A 20,880-nucleotide genomic window follows, 5' to 3' on the forward strand; every position below is an offset into this window, starting at 1 on the left:
CAGCTAGCCCACACCTGAGGCCAACAGAGTATCACCCTAACTTAGTATGCAGTCACACGTAGCCACGAGACCAGCTGCTTTTTTAAAATCCAGATGTTGACTTGCAGACTAAGCTATCACCTTAAAAGTATAAATAGAGTTTAAGTCCCATCCAGCAGATGTGATATGCCACCTCCACTTGTGTTGAAAATATACAGGAGTTTGCACATGTGCTTAAAGCAACCATTTTTTAAAAAATGACTCCTCCTCAGCATTCAGATTGTCTCACCAGTACAATTCACCCCATTTCTGAGGAGATTTGGATGCCTCCTTAAATATCTAGTCTGTCTTCCTAGAGGCAGCTGCTCATTGGGTAATTGTAACTGCTTTTGCAAAATATTTTATTAATGAGAAAAGGGTGACAACCACTTACAGGCACTCCCGGTAGAATTCTTATTTCCTGTTTCATTGCAGCCAGGAGACCAAGAAGGGACGTTCAGGCAGCCGAGCTTTCATTGACCTGGCTTTGATTTGTGAACTCCATCATTAGAGTGCGTGTGTGAAGAGCATCTATATTCAATTGTCATTTGTAAAGATCAGCGCACAGCCTTCCTGTGAGCAGAACGTCTGTTTGTTTCCTCTCCAGCGAGATGTGTGAGAAGGTCTTCTTTTAGCTGTCAGTCCCCTGTTGTGTCGGCCTCTCTGCGTGTACTCCTTGGCTGCTGGAAGACAGAAGTGTCTAAACATGAGCAAACTTTATTGATCCATATTTCTGTTTGAAAGATCGGAGATTTGTAGAAACAGTTGGCTCCTTCTTTCCTGAAGACTTGCTACAGAGGGGTCCTGCTCATGGCCTGGTAAATCTCTAAGAAGGAGTACGGTCAGGCCTATCCTAGCTTCATTCTGATGATGTATCTTAGGTAGATTTTGCACTCTGAGGACCTTCATCTTTAGTTAGTCCCCACCCAATGCCCAGAGCTATTTTACTCTACCCTGGGGCTGGTGACCCAATTTACCTTGAGACACTTCCTACCCACAGGCTTGACAGTAGGGCGTTCTATTCTAAGGCCTTCTGATCCTTGGCCTTTTGGTTCCCTGGAGACTAACTTGTGTAAAATAAGAGTTATTCATTGAGATAAAATGATTGTTTTCCAATATGTACCATATATCAAGTGTCTGGTGAGACTTAAAGCTTTCTTTAAGGTCCACAAGTACCATGTCTATAGGACATAGTTAATTAAGCTGCATTAAGAACAAATATACACACTTGTTACAACACTTAATTTACCTCAATAGTATTGACTGCATGGCAGAAGTTTGTTTAAACTAAATGTCATACCCCCCACAATTTTCCAGTGCTTGAACGTGATTCTGTCTAATAGTTAATAGCCATCATCAGTTAAGTATCCTGTTAGTTATAAAGTAATGTCATAAGAATTGATTTGAACTTGGCAGTGGGAGAGAGTACTCCCTTCAAAGCCAAGGTAGATGATTAGCTGGAGTTTTAAGCAGAACCGTGGTTCCTATAAACTGTATATTTTAGGTATTTAAATCTTACTCTCTGTTACATACATGCCCATTATAGTAACAAAAATCTCAGACAGTTAATTATACAAAAGTTCATGTATACAATTACCTAGCATTATTATGCATTTAACAGTTTTATTGATTTGCTCACATGCTGTGTCTAGAAGCTATAAACAAGAGAAGCTCACCCTTTAGGTTGAAACAGGTCCAAGGAAACGAGCTGAAGATAAATCTCACTACTAAGCACATCTGAGTTAGATCGAATCCTTAAATACAGAAACCATCGATGGTCATGACGTATGATACAGGTGACATCACAGCACCCTTCCATTCCTCATTCATAAGGTTTACCAACCAGGAAGCAGAATACATCACTCAGCAGTGTGGAAGCCACCAGGGTTTCCTACATCAAGAGCAGTCTGAAACTCAGCAAGTAAGAGTGGTGGTGCAGACCAGTGATCTAATGTTAAGAAGGCAGAGGTAGTAGGATCAGGACTTCAAGGCCAGCCTCAACTAATACGAATTTCAAGGTCAGCATAGACTACATGAGACCTAGTCCTGAAAGATAAAATTGAGGAGCTGGAGAGATGACACAACAGCCACAACCACCTATTACTCTAGTTCCAAGGGGTCCCCCTCGCCTCCTCTGGTCTCTATAAGCCCCAGACGTGTGGTATATGTATATATATACATATATGTATATGTGTGTGTATATATACATGTATATGTATACATACATACACACACATATACAAGAAAACCACACATTTAAAATAAAATTTAAAAATTGATCTTGAAAATTAACAAACGAGTAAGTAAGTAGACAGTCTGGGTAAGACCAAGGCGAGCAGCAGTGGTGTTTGCCTCCAAGGTGTAGACAATGGATGCCCTGGTGTTTCTGCCGAGATTGCTATTCTTCCTCCCAATCTTTCTGGCCCCTCACAGCTGAAAGAGAACACTCCGCCATCTTCCTTTGTTCTAGGTACTGCAGCAAGAACAGCCCTACAATCCACTGGGCAGGGCTCTGAGTGTTGGAAGATAGTCTGAGACTTGGGGATCCCTAGGGCTTAAACCAGGGGAGCTGATAAACTCAGGGTCATAGAGTGAGGGCGACTGTGGACCTTAAGTTTCTGCTGCTCTGTTTGAAGTTAGGGCTCATGGAGAACGCCCCATCTTATGTGTTCTAGATTTCTCTTCCCGTTTTGAGCATATTGGGGAGCCCACTGTGGAGATAAGTTTTCTGCTCACATAGTGTTCCAGTTTTTTCCCGGTGGCGGGGGGGCTATTTCCTTATCCCCAGGCTACATAACCAGGTTTCTTTCTTGGGATGGGCTAAGCCAAAGAGTTCTCTGGAATAAATACACAAGCAACTTGCTCAAGGAAGCAGTGTTGCTGAGTGACTGTGATCTGACCGTGTTACACAGCAACCCACGCTAGCAAGCCGGCTGTGTCTCTACAGTTCGACACGAGCAGGGGCCTGTGTGCATGGACAGAGCGTTCCTGTCTTTCTGAGCTTCTGGGTCAGCATTTATGATCTTCAGCTGTAGCCAGTGATCGTCCTCCATCAGGTTAACCAGGCAGACCTGAAGATCTCCCCTATTAAAGGAAAAACTCCTTTCTCATCCTTTCCCAACTAAGCCAGTGTACCTTAATGCAATGATGGTATGTTAGACACAGCAGTTGTCAAAGCACCCTATTACTGTGAAGCCATAATGACACCCTGTCTCTCTAAAGTAGTCATGTTTTCTCAAATCACACGTTGCACCGTTGATTTCTGACATGACACTTCATTCGGCTGCTTTCCCCTTCTTCAGAATCTCCATTCACTCAACAATAGCAGCTGGTGCCCATTGCCTTACTAAGTGAGTCACTCTTTGCCACTTTACAGAGCGCAATTAGTTGGGGGAGGGGGCCCGCACGGTGTAAAGAATTGCTTGAAGTTGTAACTCAGGCTGCCAGGGGAGCCACTCACAGCAGCGAGCGCTGGGTCACTGGCCCTGCAGCCTGCCCCTGGAGGGGTGAGGCTTTCCACGAGGGCCTTCTCCTGAAAGCTTGATTTTTCTCTTCAACGAAAGTGCTTACGTATTTCCTCTGGTGAGTTCAGAAAGTAGAAAACTAACCAGTCACTGTCTGTTCACTGCACGGGGAGTAAGTGGCAACTCCAGGACACCTTGTCACGCTCCTTTCTGATAGTGAAAGCCTGTGATTCCTTTGTAAGCACTGCCCACTTCTGTGTCCTCATGCACGCATGTTAGAGAGATGTTTTATGGTTTTTTTTTTTTTTTATCATTTTGAATTTTAATGATGGCAGGAGCCTACTTAGAACCTCTAGGGTGGCACAGAAGAAGCAAAGAGGCGATGTTTTCAGGTGACTTCCATTTAGCCTGTGAATCTGTTTGCCACTGGCGTGTGTATGAGACAGGTCTCAGACCTTCCCTGAGTGTGATCGTCACGATGGGGTAGGAAAGCTGCTGCACGTTTCCTATGAGGAATACAACCGCCTCATTTGTTCTTTCTTTCTTTTTCTTTTCATGAGAAAACGTCTAGGATACATAAGCCCACAATGGCTTCCAACTCATGTTCGCCCGCCTCAGTTCTCAACAGCAGGAATTGCAGGCTTAAGGACTTTTTTAAAACTTGTTTTTCTATTTCATTGTGTTTCGTCTTTTACAGGAGTAGAAATTATACTCAAGTTTTGTGCAAAATGATCTTGGTAAAATATAGCTGTTTTTCTGTTATCCCAATATGAGGGGTGCAAAGGCCCTCAGTAGATCATAGTCGTAGGCCAGCCTGGGTGAAATCACAAGACCCTGTTTCAAAACAAACCAACTGACCAAAATAAAAAACAAAAACAAAAACAAAAACCTTAGTGACCTGAATTTGCTCACTAGACCCTGCACTGCATAGGAAGGATAAGCAAGCCGCATCCCCCCCTTATTTTATGCACACGACATTACATGTACACACATACATGCATAAATGAAATAAATTAAAGACTCATGCCTGACAGCTGGAGAGAAGGCTCAGCAGTTAAGCCTGTTCCTGCAGAGGTCCTAGGTGCAGTTCTCAGCACCAACATGGTGGCTTACATCTGAAACTCCAGTTCCAGGGGATCCTACACACATTTCCGGCCTCCGCAGGCACTGAGCACACACATGGAGCAGGTACTGCACGCATGTAAAACACTCAGACATACAAAATCCAACAAATATTTAGGAAATATAAACATTTGAGGAATTGGCTAAAAATAAGTAATATTACTGAAAAAAAAATTGTATATCAGCATTTAACAAATGTGTTTCCAAGGTTGGATCCTTTCTTTGTAATGTAAACCAGCCCGCATGTGGGCATACATGTGTGGAAACTCAAACTTCTGTTCCTTCATTTAAGATTACACATTACCTGGATGTATGTAAAACTGCCAGAAATAATTAGTTTGATAATTATAATATAGATTAAATATTAACTCACAAATTGTTTTCCCTACAGCAGTGACTTTAATAGATTCTTTTCTTTTTCCCACTTTCTCTCTGTCTGTTCACAAATGTGCACCATAGTTAATTAAGCACAGCATTTACGAAGAAGTCTGATTTGCCCATCTTTATCATCTAACACCAAAATAATTTATATAGTCATTTATACAATCTAATTAATATGCAAATAATTATGAATATAATATGTTCTATATAATTATAAGCTATATAAAATATATAACAATAACTTGCAGACCCCTAGGCAAGGCTGAGAAGTGTTCCAATGTCAAAGAGTGATAATCACAATTGCTCCAGAGTATTTCTTAATCAATATTGCAAGTCTTTTTAAAAGTCTTCATGTTTCAGGAAGACTGTTAAATTCCTCAAATTTTGTTCCTTCTATAAAAATGTCATTTTCATTTTTAAAAATCATCAGTCTGAGAATCAAACCCAGGACCTTATGCACACTAGGCTGGCCCTCTACCCCTGAGCTGTATCCCCCAGGCTCTCAGTGCTAGGCTAGATATTTCCCCTCTGGTTCATTCACAGGGCTTCTGAAAGCTGTTTCTCTGCACCCTTGTCCCCATCTCTTCACCTAAACTAATGAAATAAATGTAAACTGTACCGAGACTTTAAAATAAATATTTCCTACACATTTTGGCACATGTTATTTCTACTCATAATTCTTAACTAAATTTAGACCTTTTTTTTTTTTTTTTTTTTTTATTAATCCAATGTGACCTGAAGTTTTTGCATTAACAGCACAATGTGGGACACTAGGCTTATTCACTTTGGCTGCAGATAAAGCCATCATCCTGAAAATGGCTCTTTCTGACAAAAAGGTGTTCTTTTGAAATAAAGTCTTATTCAGTACATTCCTCTTAGAGTTAATGTGAATTTTAGTGCCTCTAATTTTAGATTGAAGTGAAGTCTAGAATAAAGCCCAGCAGCTGACAATTGAATTTATAGATAGTTGTGAATATTTCAGGTTTGAATAATAGAGCTGTAGAATTTCAGAGACTGAGGGCTGGAGAATTAAGACTGGCTGTGGTTTCAGGTTATAATGTAATGGCGCCTAGGAAGCGTTCATGTGTAATGAGCTCGGCTGTGATTAGGAGACAACTGTGTTCTTTGGAGATTCCGTTGAGGTGTCACTCCACAGGGCAGATCAGCAGCCAGGATGGGGGCATTTTGTTCCCTTTCCTTTTACGGGTGGACAGCAGGAGAATTAACTGGGAAGCCAAGCAGAAGGTCTCTGAGTATGCCCCGCTACCCTGTCAGCTCAGCTGTGTTATATTTATGCATTTAGCTGTACTGCATTGAAGTCACGGCCTCATCCAGTACCTACTCCTGAGCTACACCCTCAACCTCTTCTGTGTGTACTTTGTATATTTGTATATGAGTGAGTTGTGTGTGTGTGTGTGTGTGTGTGTGTGTGTGTGCATGCTTGTGTGCATTCATGTATATACAGGTGTCAACGTGTGTGGGCCTATGTGTTGAGGCTAGAAGATGACCTTGGTTGTTTGTCCTCAGGTGGTGTCCACACTTTTACTTTTTCCCTGCTTCTCCTTTCCTCCTCTTATTAATTAATTAATTAATTAATTAATTAATTAATGAGAAAAGGTCTCACATTGGCTTGGACTGTGGCAGTGGGCTAGGCCTGTGTCTATCAATGCTGAAGCACCCATATATTTCTGCCTCCTCAACCCTGGGGTTACAAACGCATGCTGCTAATGTTCAGCACTTTTTTTTTTTTTTAAATGTAGATTCTAGGATTGAGTTCAGGCAACACTGTTTCCCCAGGCATTGCATTTTCTGTCTTGAGACAGCATCTAAGTTGCATATGGCTGGCCTTAAACTCACTGTGTGTAGTGGAAACAAGTCTTAAATTTGGGGTCCCCTTGTCTCAATCTTACCAGCAGATAAGGTTAAAAGCATGCACCCTCAGGCCCAGGCAAATATGTTTTAAAGATTTTTTGAACTAAAAATAATTACCTATATATGGGGGGGGGGAGGTTATGCGCACACGAGCGTAGTGCCTGTAAAGGCCAGAAGAAAGTCTAGAGCTAGACCTTGGAGCCAGAGATGCAGACAGCCCTGAGTCACCTGGTATGGGATCCGGGAAGCAAATTCAAGTCCTTCTGCAAGAGCAGCACATGGCCCTGACCATGGAGCCATCTCTCTAGCTCTCAGTCATGTCATCGGATGTAAAGACATGTTACTGAAGGCTCTGGTGGCTTCCAGATTATCTCTGTTCCAAAGTCAGAAATGAGACTTGAGTTCAGATTCCAGTTTTTCCAACTCCTGGCTATGAAACCTTCATTCTGCTTCAGAACATCTGATGTTTAGTTTCTTAAAGATAAACCCTTCCTAGGAATGGATGTGCACACACACACACACACACACGCGCACACACACACACACACACACAGACGAATGTGCTAGACATTAAATCAGGTAGTGTTTACGTTCACCTCGATGCCTGGCACATTATAATAAGCCTCTGATTAATGACAATCTTATTCATATTTCCATGAGGCAGAAGTCATTAATTAAAGGCTCAGTTTATGTTGGAAATGAACCACAAGCAACCTACAGCGCAAATCCAGTTTGTTTGCTTTCATTTGTGACCGGAGTGACCAGATTTCATTTAGAAGATCCTGTCCCTGTTCCAGGGCCTTCCTTGGCAGCAATGCCCCTGAACTCCCTGCTAGCATCCAGGTTACTATAAAGTATGGAGTGAGATTTTGAAAGAGACAGCTAGCTAAACTTTCCTCATTTTTCATGGGTAGGTCTGAACAACGCATCTTTGACACGTACATATTTGGTGACTTAGCAACTAGTTGTCCTGTAAATGGTATGTTAATTTCTGGCCCTGTTCCTTAAACTAGTTGTCTACACATTTTAGAAGCTCAGGAGAAAAACTCCACAGGGGGACAAAGATTGAGATGTGTGATCATGAAGTTTCTAAAGGAAGTGGGAGGGGTGCCTGGAAAAGAAGTGGTGTGTTTTGTGATCAGGCAGTTCAAAGCAGTGTCCCTCGGGATGGGGGTGGGGGCAAGCATGGGCACAGAAAAAAAAGTACAGGTAGGGGTCAGGCAGGGAAAGAGTTAATTGTCGAAGCTAGGAGAGAAAGGGAAACAGCGCATCAGCATCTATGGTTTAGTAGCCCAAAAGCATCTAACTGGTAGCCTTAGATCATAATGTATGTGTGAGCAGTCCAGTAATCATAAGGAAATAAGCAAGGCAGCAATGCAAGAGGTTTAGATTGAGATGAAGTCGCACGGCTGCTGTAAGTTAGGCCGACCATTTTCTTTCAGCCATCGACTTGAGGAGAACACTTAGCCCAGAGTGTAGGCAGGGGGACAACAAGAAAGATCTATTAATTACAATGCTCATTAGCAGTGACAGAGACAAGCAGATGCGGGGGGAGAGGATGCTGCCACCAGGGCTGGCAAGGGGATAGTTTTTCTTTCTTTGGCTCATGGAAAAGGGACTATACCAATGGGTAAGTGAAAGCAAGGAGGTCCTTGGGTGGCTCCTTCCTTCTTTCTACACATGGTAAGATGGCGTGGCTTCAGGGAACACAGAAGTTCCCACAGTGAAATATATTTGAAGAGGAGGCAAATTCCTACCCTTGTGCTTTGTCCGTGAGACTGCCCACTCGGAAGACTTGGCTTGGCATCTCTGATAGAACATTTCATAGTTTCCTCCCTTTATTTAAAAGGAATTGAAGCAATGGGGGGAAAGGGAGACATGGAGGAGAGCAGGAACGATCATTAGATTTATAGTGAAAGGGATAATTGCATCCATTCGGTTATACTGTGGCTACTCCCCCAAATTCTAGAGAATGGCCATCACACAGTGGGATCCCCATAAATCAACTTTCCACTGGGAAGCAATTATCTAAGTCCCTTTCTCAACTGTCACCTCTTTATAGTGGCCACTGGGGTTCTCAGAGGCTTGGTTAAGAGGGGCTTACACCATGGTGAGGCAGAAAGCCAAGAGGACCAATTAAATCTTTGTATCTAATCACCTTTATAGAAATTACCCACTTAAGGGGCCAATGGAGAGAGGGGGTGATGTGTTTCTTATAGTTTGGAGAAATAGTTTGTCAGATTAGGTACCTCATCCCAGAGCCTTCCATAAGCTGTGCTCTTAGGGGGTAATCAAGAAGAGGCCCTTCATAAATCTCATTTTTCTAAAGTGATGAGATTTTTTTCCCTGTGCTATAGCACAGTATGTCTCAGATTTCCTGACTCCCAGGTACTGTGCAGTTCAGGTGGAATTTGGCAGAGCCACCTTTCAACAGTCTCTCTCTGTCTCTCTGTCTCTGTGTCTCTGTCTCTGTCTCTCTCTCTCTGTCTCTCTCTCTCTCTCTCTGTCTCTCTCTCTCTCTCTCTCTCTCTCTCTCTCTCTCTCTCTCTCTCTCTCTCTCTCTCTCTCTCTCCACACACACACACACACACACACACGCGCGCGCGCACACAGATTATTCACTAATCAGTGCTGTCCATCTTCCACTGTTTCACTAAAGCAGCGAGAACCTGGTCGTCACAAGTCATCGTTATGGAGCCTGGGAATATCTGTGCTGTCTGGGAAAAGAAAACTTGGAGTCTGTTTCTGATAAAATGAACACAACATCACGGTGTGAAGTGGCACACAGAGTGGAGATAACTGCAACTTGAGGCGTGACAGGGACTTTGCAGATCACCACTGCATCATTGACGAATGCAGAAATGGCGAGCAATTGTAGCATTGACAGTGGTTCTTCAAGAGAGAGAGAAAGTAAAGGCAACTGGACCCTTCAGCGCGTTTGTTTATGGCCTGTCTGGGAGCCCTGATGTAACCCTGTCATGCCCTTATGCTGATTGCCTTCTTGTAGAACAAGAGATATTGACTGGAGAGTGAATGATGGGTCATCCCAGCCCTTAGGAAGCACTCTTAAAGAGCAATGCCTTTTACATACCAATACTGCCACTCTCCTTCCTCCCTGCCGTATACCTCTGTGTCTACATCTTTGAGATTGTTTGACATTCTCTCTCCTTTTCTCTCTCTGTCTCTTCCTCATTCTCAGGCTTCTCTGCAGAATGTCAAACAAAGATCGACACATTGATTCCAGCTGTTCGTCCTTCATCAAGACGGAACCCTCCAGCCCAGCCTCCCTGACGGACAGCGTCAACCACCACAGCCCTGGTGGTTCTTCCGACGCCAGTGGGAGTTATAGTTCAACCATGAATGGCCATCAGAACGGACTGGACTCGCCACCTCTCTACCCCTCTGCTCCTATCCTGGGAGGTAGCGGGCCTGTCCGGAAACTGTATGATGACTGCTCCAGCACCATCGTAGAGGATCCCCAGACCAAGTGTGAATATATGCTCAACTCCATGCCCAAGAGACTGTGCTTAGTGTGTGGCGACATTGCCTCTGGGTACCACTATGGGGTTGCATCATGTGAAGCCTGCAAGGCATTCTTCAAGAGGACAATTCAAGGTGAGTGGCCACCCCCATCCAACTCTCTTTCTCTTCTCTCATACTTACTCTCCTATTTCATACCATGCCATACTAACAGTTCTGTTTTGTGTAGAGAATGCAAACACATGAAGGGTATGCATAATAATCCATCTCTGGCTGTGCTGTTTCACTGTGGGGCTCTTTGTAGGCAACGATCATGAAGGAGTTTCAGAGAACATAGTAGGTCTAGAAAACAACCAAGAAGTGCACAGTGGGTTCACAGTGCTGGTCATCGCCTTGCTTTTCTCACAGCCTTGAGGAAGTCATGGATATTTAAACCAGTGTTTCTGGACCCTGATTGAGTATTAAAATCTCTTGGCTATCTCACCATTGTGTAGATCACTGTGTTTTCTCCCCAGAATTTCTGGTTCATTAGACATGTGGTGATGCCTGAGAACTTACATCCCTCAAAAATTGCCAAGGATGCCTGTCCTGGCAGCCTAAGGGTCCTGGCTAGAGAACTACCTCTCCAGATATAATTTATCATGAACTCAATATCTTCTCCTTATAACTGGGTATATTTTCCCCATCTTTATAAATAAATTTATGTAAAAATTATGCCAAGGGAATCACATTTAAGTATAAGACATATCTTTAAATGAATAACAGTGAAGCATAACCAAACCTTTACAAATCTGTAGGCTTAGAAATAACATGATTATTTCCTATGCAAATCTAGAATGACTGAAATTTGTACCTGCTCTTTTAAACTAGTCATATACAAATATAGAACTCAGCATATCTATATTTTGGCAGAAAATTAGTTTTTGCTTTTTTGATCCCTTGTGGCACACTCTTGAAGTGCGTGAGGGGAAGAAAGAATAATCATTTATTAAGGGTATGAAGCATACTGATTATTCTGTTCATGCTACACACACACACACACACACACACACACAGAGCACGGGGGTGGTGGGGTGCAGACAGATAAATAGATGCTGTGTTTATGTTAGGATTGAACTCAAGGCCCTTCCATATGCATGCTACCACTGAACCACAGCCCCAGCCCCTACTATGCATATGTTCAACACAGAGTCTAACTCCTCCACCATCTACACTTCCAAAGCTATTCCAATTATTGGGAATTTAGGGGACACAATGTTCTCAAATATTTCTTCCAGGGCTAGAGCCCCTAAGATCTGTATTAATTTGTCTTGGGTCTGACCAGGACAAAGAAGGATTTTTGGCAGCTTCCTAGGTGATCCTTAATGTAGCACTAAGGCTAAGGTGATGAGTCAGTGCGCTGTGCTGTGAAATGTGCTAGTGGTGCTTAGAGTGTGATGGCTGTGTCAGAAGTGTTAGCATCAGCAAGCGATGTGTTAGCAACGCAAAACCGAGGCCTCCATGGCTAACTCGGTGAGGGTCTCTGCTGTGAGCCTAGAACCCTAGGCTCCATGAAGTCCTCTGGGTGTGAAAGTTGGAGGATGCTAACCTGATTGAAATAACACTGATTTACCAATGGTGTCTTACTGAGAGTCAGAAGGCCCTTTGTGGAACGTAAGTAAAATCAGGTTATTCAGACCCTTAATGACCAGAACATCTTGATGTTTAAAGCATTAAAGAAGTATTACTTTCTAAACAATAATAATATGTTTGAAATATTTTAATAGACAATGATTCTAGAGCACACTTGCTTTTTGCTATATTTGGCCCTGGGTGTTGGGGATGGAATCCAGGCCTCATGCATGCTAAGTACAGGCTAAGTACATGCTCTACCACTGGACTACAGCCCTTCCCGAGAGCACAAGGTTTACAGACACAAATATGGTGGCTCATTTCTAGACTCATACTTACCATGTCTGTAACCTTAGGTTCAACTGAACAATTTTTTAAAAGCATATACTGTTCAAGACTGAAATGCTTCAGCACTGAACAATTTTTTAAAAGCATACATTGATCAAGAAAGACAAGTTATTGTAGAATGCAGCAGATATTTCCATAGGTTCTTGTGGTTCTGAGTCAGGAGGCCATGTTTTATTTTTTTCTGATTAAAATCCTCCAACCCTTGGATCATCTTTAAAACGCCCATATCCACAGGGTATAAACTTTAAGGATAGATGAAATACAAACTCATATGTAGAAGATGAAGATGTAGCTCAGTGACCCAGCATGGACTTAGCATGGACGAGTCTCTAGTTCAATTCCTTTTATCACCACCACGAACAACAAAACATTAGGGCATTTGGACCAACTACATCTTCATCCTATTTGCTGATAAATGCAAATTTTAATGATAAAAACAGCTCAGGCCTTTGATTTGTTTTAGTAGCCATTAGCCAACATTACTGTAATCCCAGGATTACAGAGTACATATAATTTTTGCTCAACTTATATAGCTTTTGATTTGACATAAAGATAAATGTTTTGGGGTGAATGAACAACTGCATTCCAAGCTGATAAGAGTAGGAGACTCTTAAGGTGAAAAGCAATACTATTTACGAGCAGATATTCCCAGAGCCATATGCTGACCAGGATTTCATATGGAAATCCTATTTCTCAAGCTTTGAGGTTGAGGTGAATTCTTCCTGTGCAAGTCTCTTGCCTTGTGGAGGCATCAACTTCTCAGACGATTAAAGTGTGTTCTTCAGTGCACTTTGTTGAGATAGAATGTGCCAGAGGAAAAAAATACTAATAGTTGTTGTCCACAGATTATTACTTTCATGTGAGCAGAATAGTTATTGACTGAGCAGCAGCTGGCATCGAGCCATCAGAGTTCTGAGTCTGATTATCCCTCAGGATGCTGCCATTACCCAGAGCTCAGCAGAGCAAGGCACAGGGTGATGCTTGGCATAGATGCTGAGTGCTGGATTTTCCTCCACGTTGGAGAGAGTGAGTTTCAAGGATTTTGAGCAGGAGACAAAGATGTCACTGTCCCGATTAACACTCCGGTCTTGCCCACCTGGCTGTGCTTGGAGCTGGCAGCTGGGCCACACTCCGCAAGGCTACGCTGTTAGCCGCATCATCAGGGTTCACACTGCGATGTTCACTTAGCCCCAAAAAGGCAGTGAGGCAAATAAAGGGATTAAATTGTGAAAGTATAATGTAATAATTAGGGCAGTAATCGTAACGAAGATTGGAACAGACCCACCTTTTTGTGGCCAAACAGTGGTAAGTAACTGAACTGCAAAGATGTTGAGAGGCGCCCATGCATGTTGCAGTCTCACATGTGTTCCTATGGGGAAGGGGCAGAGCACCGCTCTCAGGACTCAGGGCAGCATCAAAGCAAATTCTCCTTGACAGGTAGTAGTGTTCCCTTCCCTCCCCTGTGAACTCTTCAGGGAAGGAGCAGAGATTACATAACTCCCCTTGAGAACCAGGCCTGCCTACTTCTGCCTCACATCCCCAATGGCCAGGACATTATGTAAGAGTGACTTCTCCTTCTCCAGGGTCTGGGTTGGTCTGGTGTTTGTGGCTTCCTGAGAGACATGCATATCTCAAGGCTAATCTGTGGCCAGTGCCTCTGGAGAATACCACTTCTTGCCACAAGGACTTATTTGATTACTAATTTAATTGATTTTTAAAAAATGGACAAGAAAACACATCCTATTTTATGGAATAAAATGTAGCCCAACTCTAAAACTGAAAATAAAAGCAATTGAAACATTTAAAGTAAAAACATATTTTTTAAAAAGTTGGACCAAAACAAACACACACACACACACACATACACACACACACACAGAGACACAAATGGTATGTTGCTACATATTACAATCCCAGCCTTTGGGAATGCTGAGCCAGGAGGCTGTGAGTTTGAAGCAGGCATGGCCTATCTACTTTGTAAGACTTCACCTTAAAGAAAAAACAGAAAAACAAAAACAAAAGAGAAACCAAAAGGTGGAACAAGTATTTCTTGAAATCGGAAGTAAACATGCACTGAGGCATTCTTTGGGAAAAATATTAAAAATTGTTTTTCTCAAACACCGACTTTGGTATTTTACTTTTGGAAAGACAATTAATTACAGATTTCACTGAATGCCAACTAGCACGGCATATTCTATTTATTAGTTATTATGGAGAAGCTACTGGATGAGGTGAGAAGTGGGCAGGATTTAAGGCTTTGGTTTTTGAGGGCTCTTTGCTTGGTTTTGTGGGGAGCTAAGGATGCAACCCAGGGCTTTATATTTGCTAAGCCCGTAACCTCCGTGTCGCTACAACCCAGCCTTTAAGATACATGAGAAATACTTGTAAGGGCCTTGGCTTTTCTGTCACATGGAGCCTAACAACTGGTAGAACTGTAAGGGCTGCCACATCTCCACTGTTATTCATTTGTGAGGTATGCTATTACTTCCCCACCACCACCACCAATCCAAATTCAGTTACAATTTATATATAAGTGGGAAGCTTTTAATTAAAAAAAAAATTTGTTGTTGTTCTTTTTTCTTGTTCCTAGCAATTTTCTTTGGACTCTTTTGTTCAGTGTTGGGGGAAGGAAAACACACACACACACACACACACACACACACACACACACACACACACACACCCCAGGTCAATACATGTTCCATTACTTAATTTGACAGAAAACAATAGGCTGTTAAAGCTTTTATTTCCATGTTAGAATAAAAAAAACAGCACTTATACACAAAGCCACTCCAAGAACTCATTTGAATACTAGAGATGAAGCCCCCACCATTTCAAAACAGGAAGCGATGTGTTGAAGAATATGGCATTTGGGGCTGCGGTGCTCAGTGGTCAAGTGGTAGAAGATTACCCAGCATATGTAAGACCCTAGCAATGTAGAATCATTTCCTGTCAACACACACACACACACACATGCAAACACACAAAGACACAGACACACACCCCCAAAAAAACCACACACAGACATACACACACACACACACACACACACACACACACACACACACACACACACACCAAAAACACAGGAAAAATGTAAACAAAGAGAACAGAGTCTTGGAACTTGCATTAAGCACTGAGTTCCCCACTGGACGTGGTGGTATCTGCTTGCCCTCCCAGGCCCCGAGGAAGGTGAAATGAGAGGATGTGAGTTTCAGGCTAGTGTGGGCTACACAGTGGGATCCTGTCAGTAAGAAAAAGAGCTCAGGATGTAGCTCAGTGGAGCGCACTTGCCTGGCATTCAGTCCCATCTTTCGTTGCTCATCCCTCACAAATAAATAACCTTGTGGTAGAAAACAAAACAAAATCACACACTCACAAAAAGCATTGATGTGGGGCTTAAGGGCTGAAATCCTTTGGGACCAATTCTAATTTGAGTGCAGAGGTCTTTGACAGTACTTTGAAATTCCAGATTTTTTTTGTTGTTGTTTTAATATTTTAAAATAGCCTTAGTTAACCAGGGGCAGGGCAGATATCAATCCTCTAAACTACCTCCCATAGTGGGGCAGGCATGGGATACCTGCCCTAATCCCATGCCATCTGCTTCCAATAACTTCTATCAAGTTACCTCCCACACATAATCCCAAATACTTGCTAATGTTCTTCATCTGGGCCAGATTCTCCATCCAAGCCACCAGGCCATGTGCTTCCCCTCCAGCTAACCCATGGCGGCCTTCCTCTCTTCATTCACTTCAGGTCAGGTCTCCTCTCTCTTCCAGGCAGTCTTTCTTCTTCCCCGAATTCCTCTCTCTCTCTCTCTCTCTCTCTCTCTCTCTCTCTCTCTCTCTCTCTCTCTCTCTCTCTCTCTCTCTCTCTCTCTCTGTCTCTCTCTCTCTGTCTCTCTCTCCTAGCCCCACCTATCTCCTGCCCTGCCCAGGTGGGATGGCTTTTTATTAAGCAAAAGGTGGGTCAGACAGCAAGCAGTAATTAGCATCAAAATACATCAGATTACCCCGCCCCCCAACATCCCCAATATTTTTGTAACAATGCAGCTTAAGTTCATTGGTTGGGTTTATTTTTCCATGCTGAGCATAGCAGTTGGGTGAGAGAGGCTGAAGTTTGAAAAGGTAAGAAAATGGGAACTGGTTAGGAGGCAGGGTGAGGGGACTGATGGCGGGAGGGCTCAGATTTTTAAACAGCTAAAAGAAAGTTAACAAAGCAATGAAGTACAAGTTATGTAGACCAGAGACCCTAAGGCATATTTAGAATCCTAAGATGCTAATCTCTGCTTGGTCCAGAACTTGTCAAAAAGTTCTGACCAAACAGACCATCAATGAGCCAAGAAATGGCATCCTCTATGTGTAAACACGTCAAGGTCATGTGGCAGGATTTGCTGCTGAATAAAAATGTCCTGTTTTCTTATTGGATCAAACACACTTTCAGCGGCTGGGAGGTCCGTTCTCAAGTTCTCAATTTGAAACTTCCAGAGAGTTTGTGTCCCAAAATAGTGGTGGAAGATGCATAAGGTACATCTGGCAGTGGCCTAGGAGCCCAGCCACTTCCCCTTTCCTCTTCTTTCCCGCCACCTTGTTCTGTGCATGTGCAGAAAAGCCTTGCTCCACATTCCCAGGCCCAGTAACCCCCTCTGAGCATCTGCTCCATCACCCCCCACAGCACTCATGGTTAGTGCTCACCAGCTATAGCATTTGGTCCAGTCCCACCTCCAGAAGATGACTTCACGGAGAGGTCACTCATTCGTGGTTGGGCTTGTACCATCTAGCCAAGGCAGAGTGAGACTTACCGGGGCCACACAGCAGTCGTTCCATGTCATCTCCTCGGCACCTTCACAATGTCCTTTATAGAGGGTCATTCAGAAGGGATAGCTGCACCCTAACCATGAAGGTTAGACACTGGGCTGAGGGCCTTGTGTTGAAGAGGAATGGTGCCTAGTCCCTGAGTTTGGTGCTGCCAACTGCTTCTGCACTGTGAATTATTTTGTGTGACTCTGTGGAAGCAGATTTTCTGATCCTGGAAGAAGGTCTTGCAGAAATGTAGCTTTTCTTCTTTTTTAACCAACACACACACACACACTCAAAGTCTTAGGCCAGACTGTTTACAATAGAGAAAATAAAAACTCACATACTGAGAGAATGCATCCTATGAGCCTCCAAAAGGAATGTGTTAAAATATCTCCTACTTAAATAGTGCATGGAAAAAAATAATTAATAGAACTTACAGTAAATGTCAACTTAAAAGCTCAAAGATGTTCTACAATTAAAATCCAAAATAATACAGGAATGTCTGAATTGACTTGATAAATCTCTGTGATTATCAGCTTGGAGGCAGAATCGAAGGCAGAAGTAATATTTTCGAGAGAATTGCTGTCTATAATTCATTTGCTTTAACTTAGAATTTGAACTAGTTTTTCTGGCAAGTTTAATTGGCTTTTCTGCCTTTTCTTGCATTTGATGCTAATTCTGGCTAATCTGTTTTGAATTGCATTAGTGTTGCAAATTCTAAATTACAGATGTGATCTCACCCATACACTGTCCCGTGCTGGTCCAGTGTTTATTTTCACCGTATGAGTATTTCAGACTTTCCCTGTGGGTGGAGTGATGTTATGTGAATGAATGTCCCGAAGACCGTGTCATTCACAAGTTCGCTTCTCTCTTTTGACTTAGGAGCCAGCAGGTACAGCCTCATTTCCTCAGGTTTGCCCAGCCTGTCAGGGGAGCTGTTCTATTATCTGTTGAAGGTCGCTGGTTAGCCGACTACGCAAAAACAGACACTAGAAATTAAGTTGCTTAGATTATTTGCTATGTGAGAGTGTGGGCAGTGTACCCTCTTTCTCCTGCATTGTTTTATTTGTTGAGCTATTGAAAACTCTAAAAATACACAAGAGCAAGGGTTCCATTGGACTTCCTGGCCATGGTTGGGCTAAATTCTGTCTAGACCCAAACACTGGTCTACTGTGTAGGCAGATTAAACAATAAGGCTCTCACTGTAGGATTTAAATGGACGTTAAGGCTACAATGTGTCACCCCTGCTTTGTGAATATTTTTAATTTCCCAAGAATCAGAATATTTTAGAATCTCCATTGTTTTTGTGATTTTTCTTTCTGTTTTAGTCCTGTTCACTTATGAACATTATAACATAAGACTGTTATACATATGTGTATATATGTGTATATATGTATATGTGTGTGCATATGTACATAAACACACATATATGTACAGATGTACATTTATGCTCATATGTCTGTTTTCATACATAAATTATATGTATGTATAGGTACATACATGTGTATATATACACACATATATGTGCATGTATGTGCCTGTGTGTATATGTACAGGTATATATATATATATACCCATGTGTTTGTGTGCATATATCCATTGTATATATGTGTGGCTAGTTGCGCACATATCTGATGGCATATCTACATATATGTATGAGCAAGGTTATATGTATACGTAATAGCTAGTGAAGCATAAAGCATAATCTGCAAATTAATGGTTGATTTAAAATGTTGATGTTTTGGATTATAAAGCCAAAGTGATTATTCTCAGAGAGTAAATTGCCTATGCAATTTTCTCACTGTGTAGCTCAGATTGGGCTGAATCTCTCAAGGCTCCTGCCTCAGTCCTGTGAGTGTGAGGCCCTCAATAGCACCATGTCCAGTACACGGGCAGTCTTTGATCTAGGACTGGAAAATATAAACTCAGCGATCCTCACTGCATTTTTGCCTCTCTGCTTTTACGGTAGACACTCCCACCTCAGTAGCAAGAACATGCAGTGTTATTCATGTGTGCCTTAGCAGCATGGAGTGCACATTGTATTTTTGAAAGACACTTGAATGTGCTTGTCATTTTGATGTCTGGTTTTTACAGTGTCTGTTCCAGTTGGGAGTCAGTACATAAGAACCCAGGTGTGTGAGGGTGTGAGGGATTCAGAGAGGAAAGAGACAACTGGCAGCGAAACCGTTGCTGGCTTGTTTCATATGTGGTACTGGGGACTGAACCCAAGGCCTTGTCCCTTTTGAGGCAAATGTTGTAGACAAGTCACAGTCCCAGCTGCACTGTCTGGTCCCATGTTCCACCATTGTGTCACTTCACAGTGTTTGGAAAGAAGTGAGAACGTATCATAATGCATGTTATTAGGTACCAATTACTACTGGTATGCTTTACCAATATTATTATTGTTGCTGTTGTTATTTTATTCTTACGCTACCTTAGGATAAGGATGTATAGTTCAGTGATAGAGCAGTTTCCTGCAATACACAAAGTCCCACCTCCCACCCCCAAGCACTAAAATGAACAGCTATGCAAAGGGCTGGAACTGTGACTCCATTGGCAAGCACAAAGCTCTGGGTCCCAACCCCAGCCCCACTTAAAACCCAGGCACTGTGCCACATGCACGTGACCCCAGCACTCTGAAGTGGAGGCAGGAGGATCAGAACTTCCTCACCTAGGCAGTGATTATCAGGCCAGCCTGGGATATGTCAGACACTGTCTCCAAAACAAAAAGGACTGTATGGTAATTGCTCAGTCACAATAGCTATAACTCAACACGCCTTTGAGTCGTCTCTAAAAGCGTACTTCAGACTTTGTGTTTTAAGTGAAACCCTAATGTAGGTAACAAAAGTCCTCTTTTTACCAGTACTCTTGAAACAGGGCCTATGCTATAGAACCTAGAAAATATAAAGCTGCCACTTGCAATAAATTGTCTTTACATATGCATGTGGGCTCTGGGAATGAAATCCAGGTCCTCAGTAAGAGCAGCCCTGTCCTTAACAATGCAGGAGGCCCTGTCCTTCCCTAGAAGCAAGTGATCTCAAGCTCTCTCCTCACACACCCCGGCTTCTGAGGCACTCTCATACTGGAAGAAAGCAGTCACCCTGCCTCACTTTTGCCAAGGATTCCCTCTAGACCTCTGCTGTGTCAGCCTGCTAGCTAGTAGTCTACTGTAGGAGCACGCTGGAGCTCTAGGGGTTTCTGCCTGGCCCTCCAAGTCTCAGGGACTTTGTGGCTTAGTTCAATCCTGGCCACTTTGCCAAGGAGAATTTTTGCCCTGGTGTTGGACTTCTCAGGGAGCGAGGTGGATCTGGTCATTTGCGTGCAGTTCCCTGGACTTTCCCCCAGCACCTGACACTATAATCAGCATTATCTGCTGACTGATGAAGAGGCCGGAGGCTGTTCTTTGGTTGTAAGATAAACTCAAACAAAGGAACCCCTACCTTTGTTGACTTGGGAATAGCTTTTCTTGTAGCTATGCCTCAGTTAGAAGCCAAGCCTTTTTAAAAAAGTGCTTTATCATTAGTTTCTTTGAGACAAAGTTTCACATCTAGCTGTCTTGTGAGCTTACAAAAATCCTCCTGCCCCAAATCCCAGCCACCCGAGTAGTCTTTAGGCACATTATTTTCTGAATTCCTTGTTGCTTTTGCTTTTGAGACAGAGGTTTGTAGGGGAGCTTTGAACTTGCAGGGATAGCTCTGTCCCCACTTTACCTGACTAATGACAACTCAGACATTATCAGGTACAGCCTGATTGAATGCTTTAAGGCAAAGTGGTGTCAATAAAAC

At 42.8% G+C, this 20,880-nt stretch overlaps 1 protein-coding gene across 7 annotated transcripts in view; it reads left to right on the forward strand.

Annotated features, from left to right (window-relative positions):
- The window catches only part of Esrrg (estrogen related receptor gamma), a 565,698-nt gene that overhangs the window by 383,675 nt on the left and 161,143 nt on the right, over window positions 1-20,880 (forward strand). For all 7 annotated transcript variants that reach the window (XM_051148111.1, XM_051148110.1, XM_051148112.1 and 4 more), the window contains one exon: window positions 10,057-10,472. In XM_051148111.1, the coding sequence (XP_051004068.1) occupies window positions 10,070-10,472 (403 nt within the window). In that variant the 5' untranslated portion in view covers window positions 10,057-10,069. The remainder of the gene's footprint in view (window positions 1-10,056; window positions 10,473-20,880) is intronic.

Source organism: Acomys russatus, chromosome 6, assembly GCF_903995435.1.
Source record: "Acomys russatus chromosome 6, mAcoRus1.1, whole genome shotgun sequence".
NCBI lineage: Eukaryota > Metazoa > Chordata > Mammalia > Rodentia > Muridae > Acomys > Acomys russatus.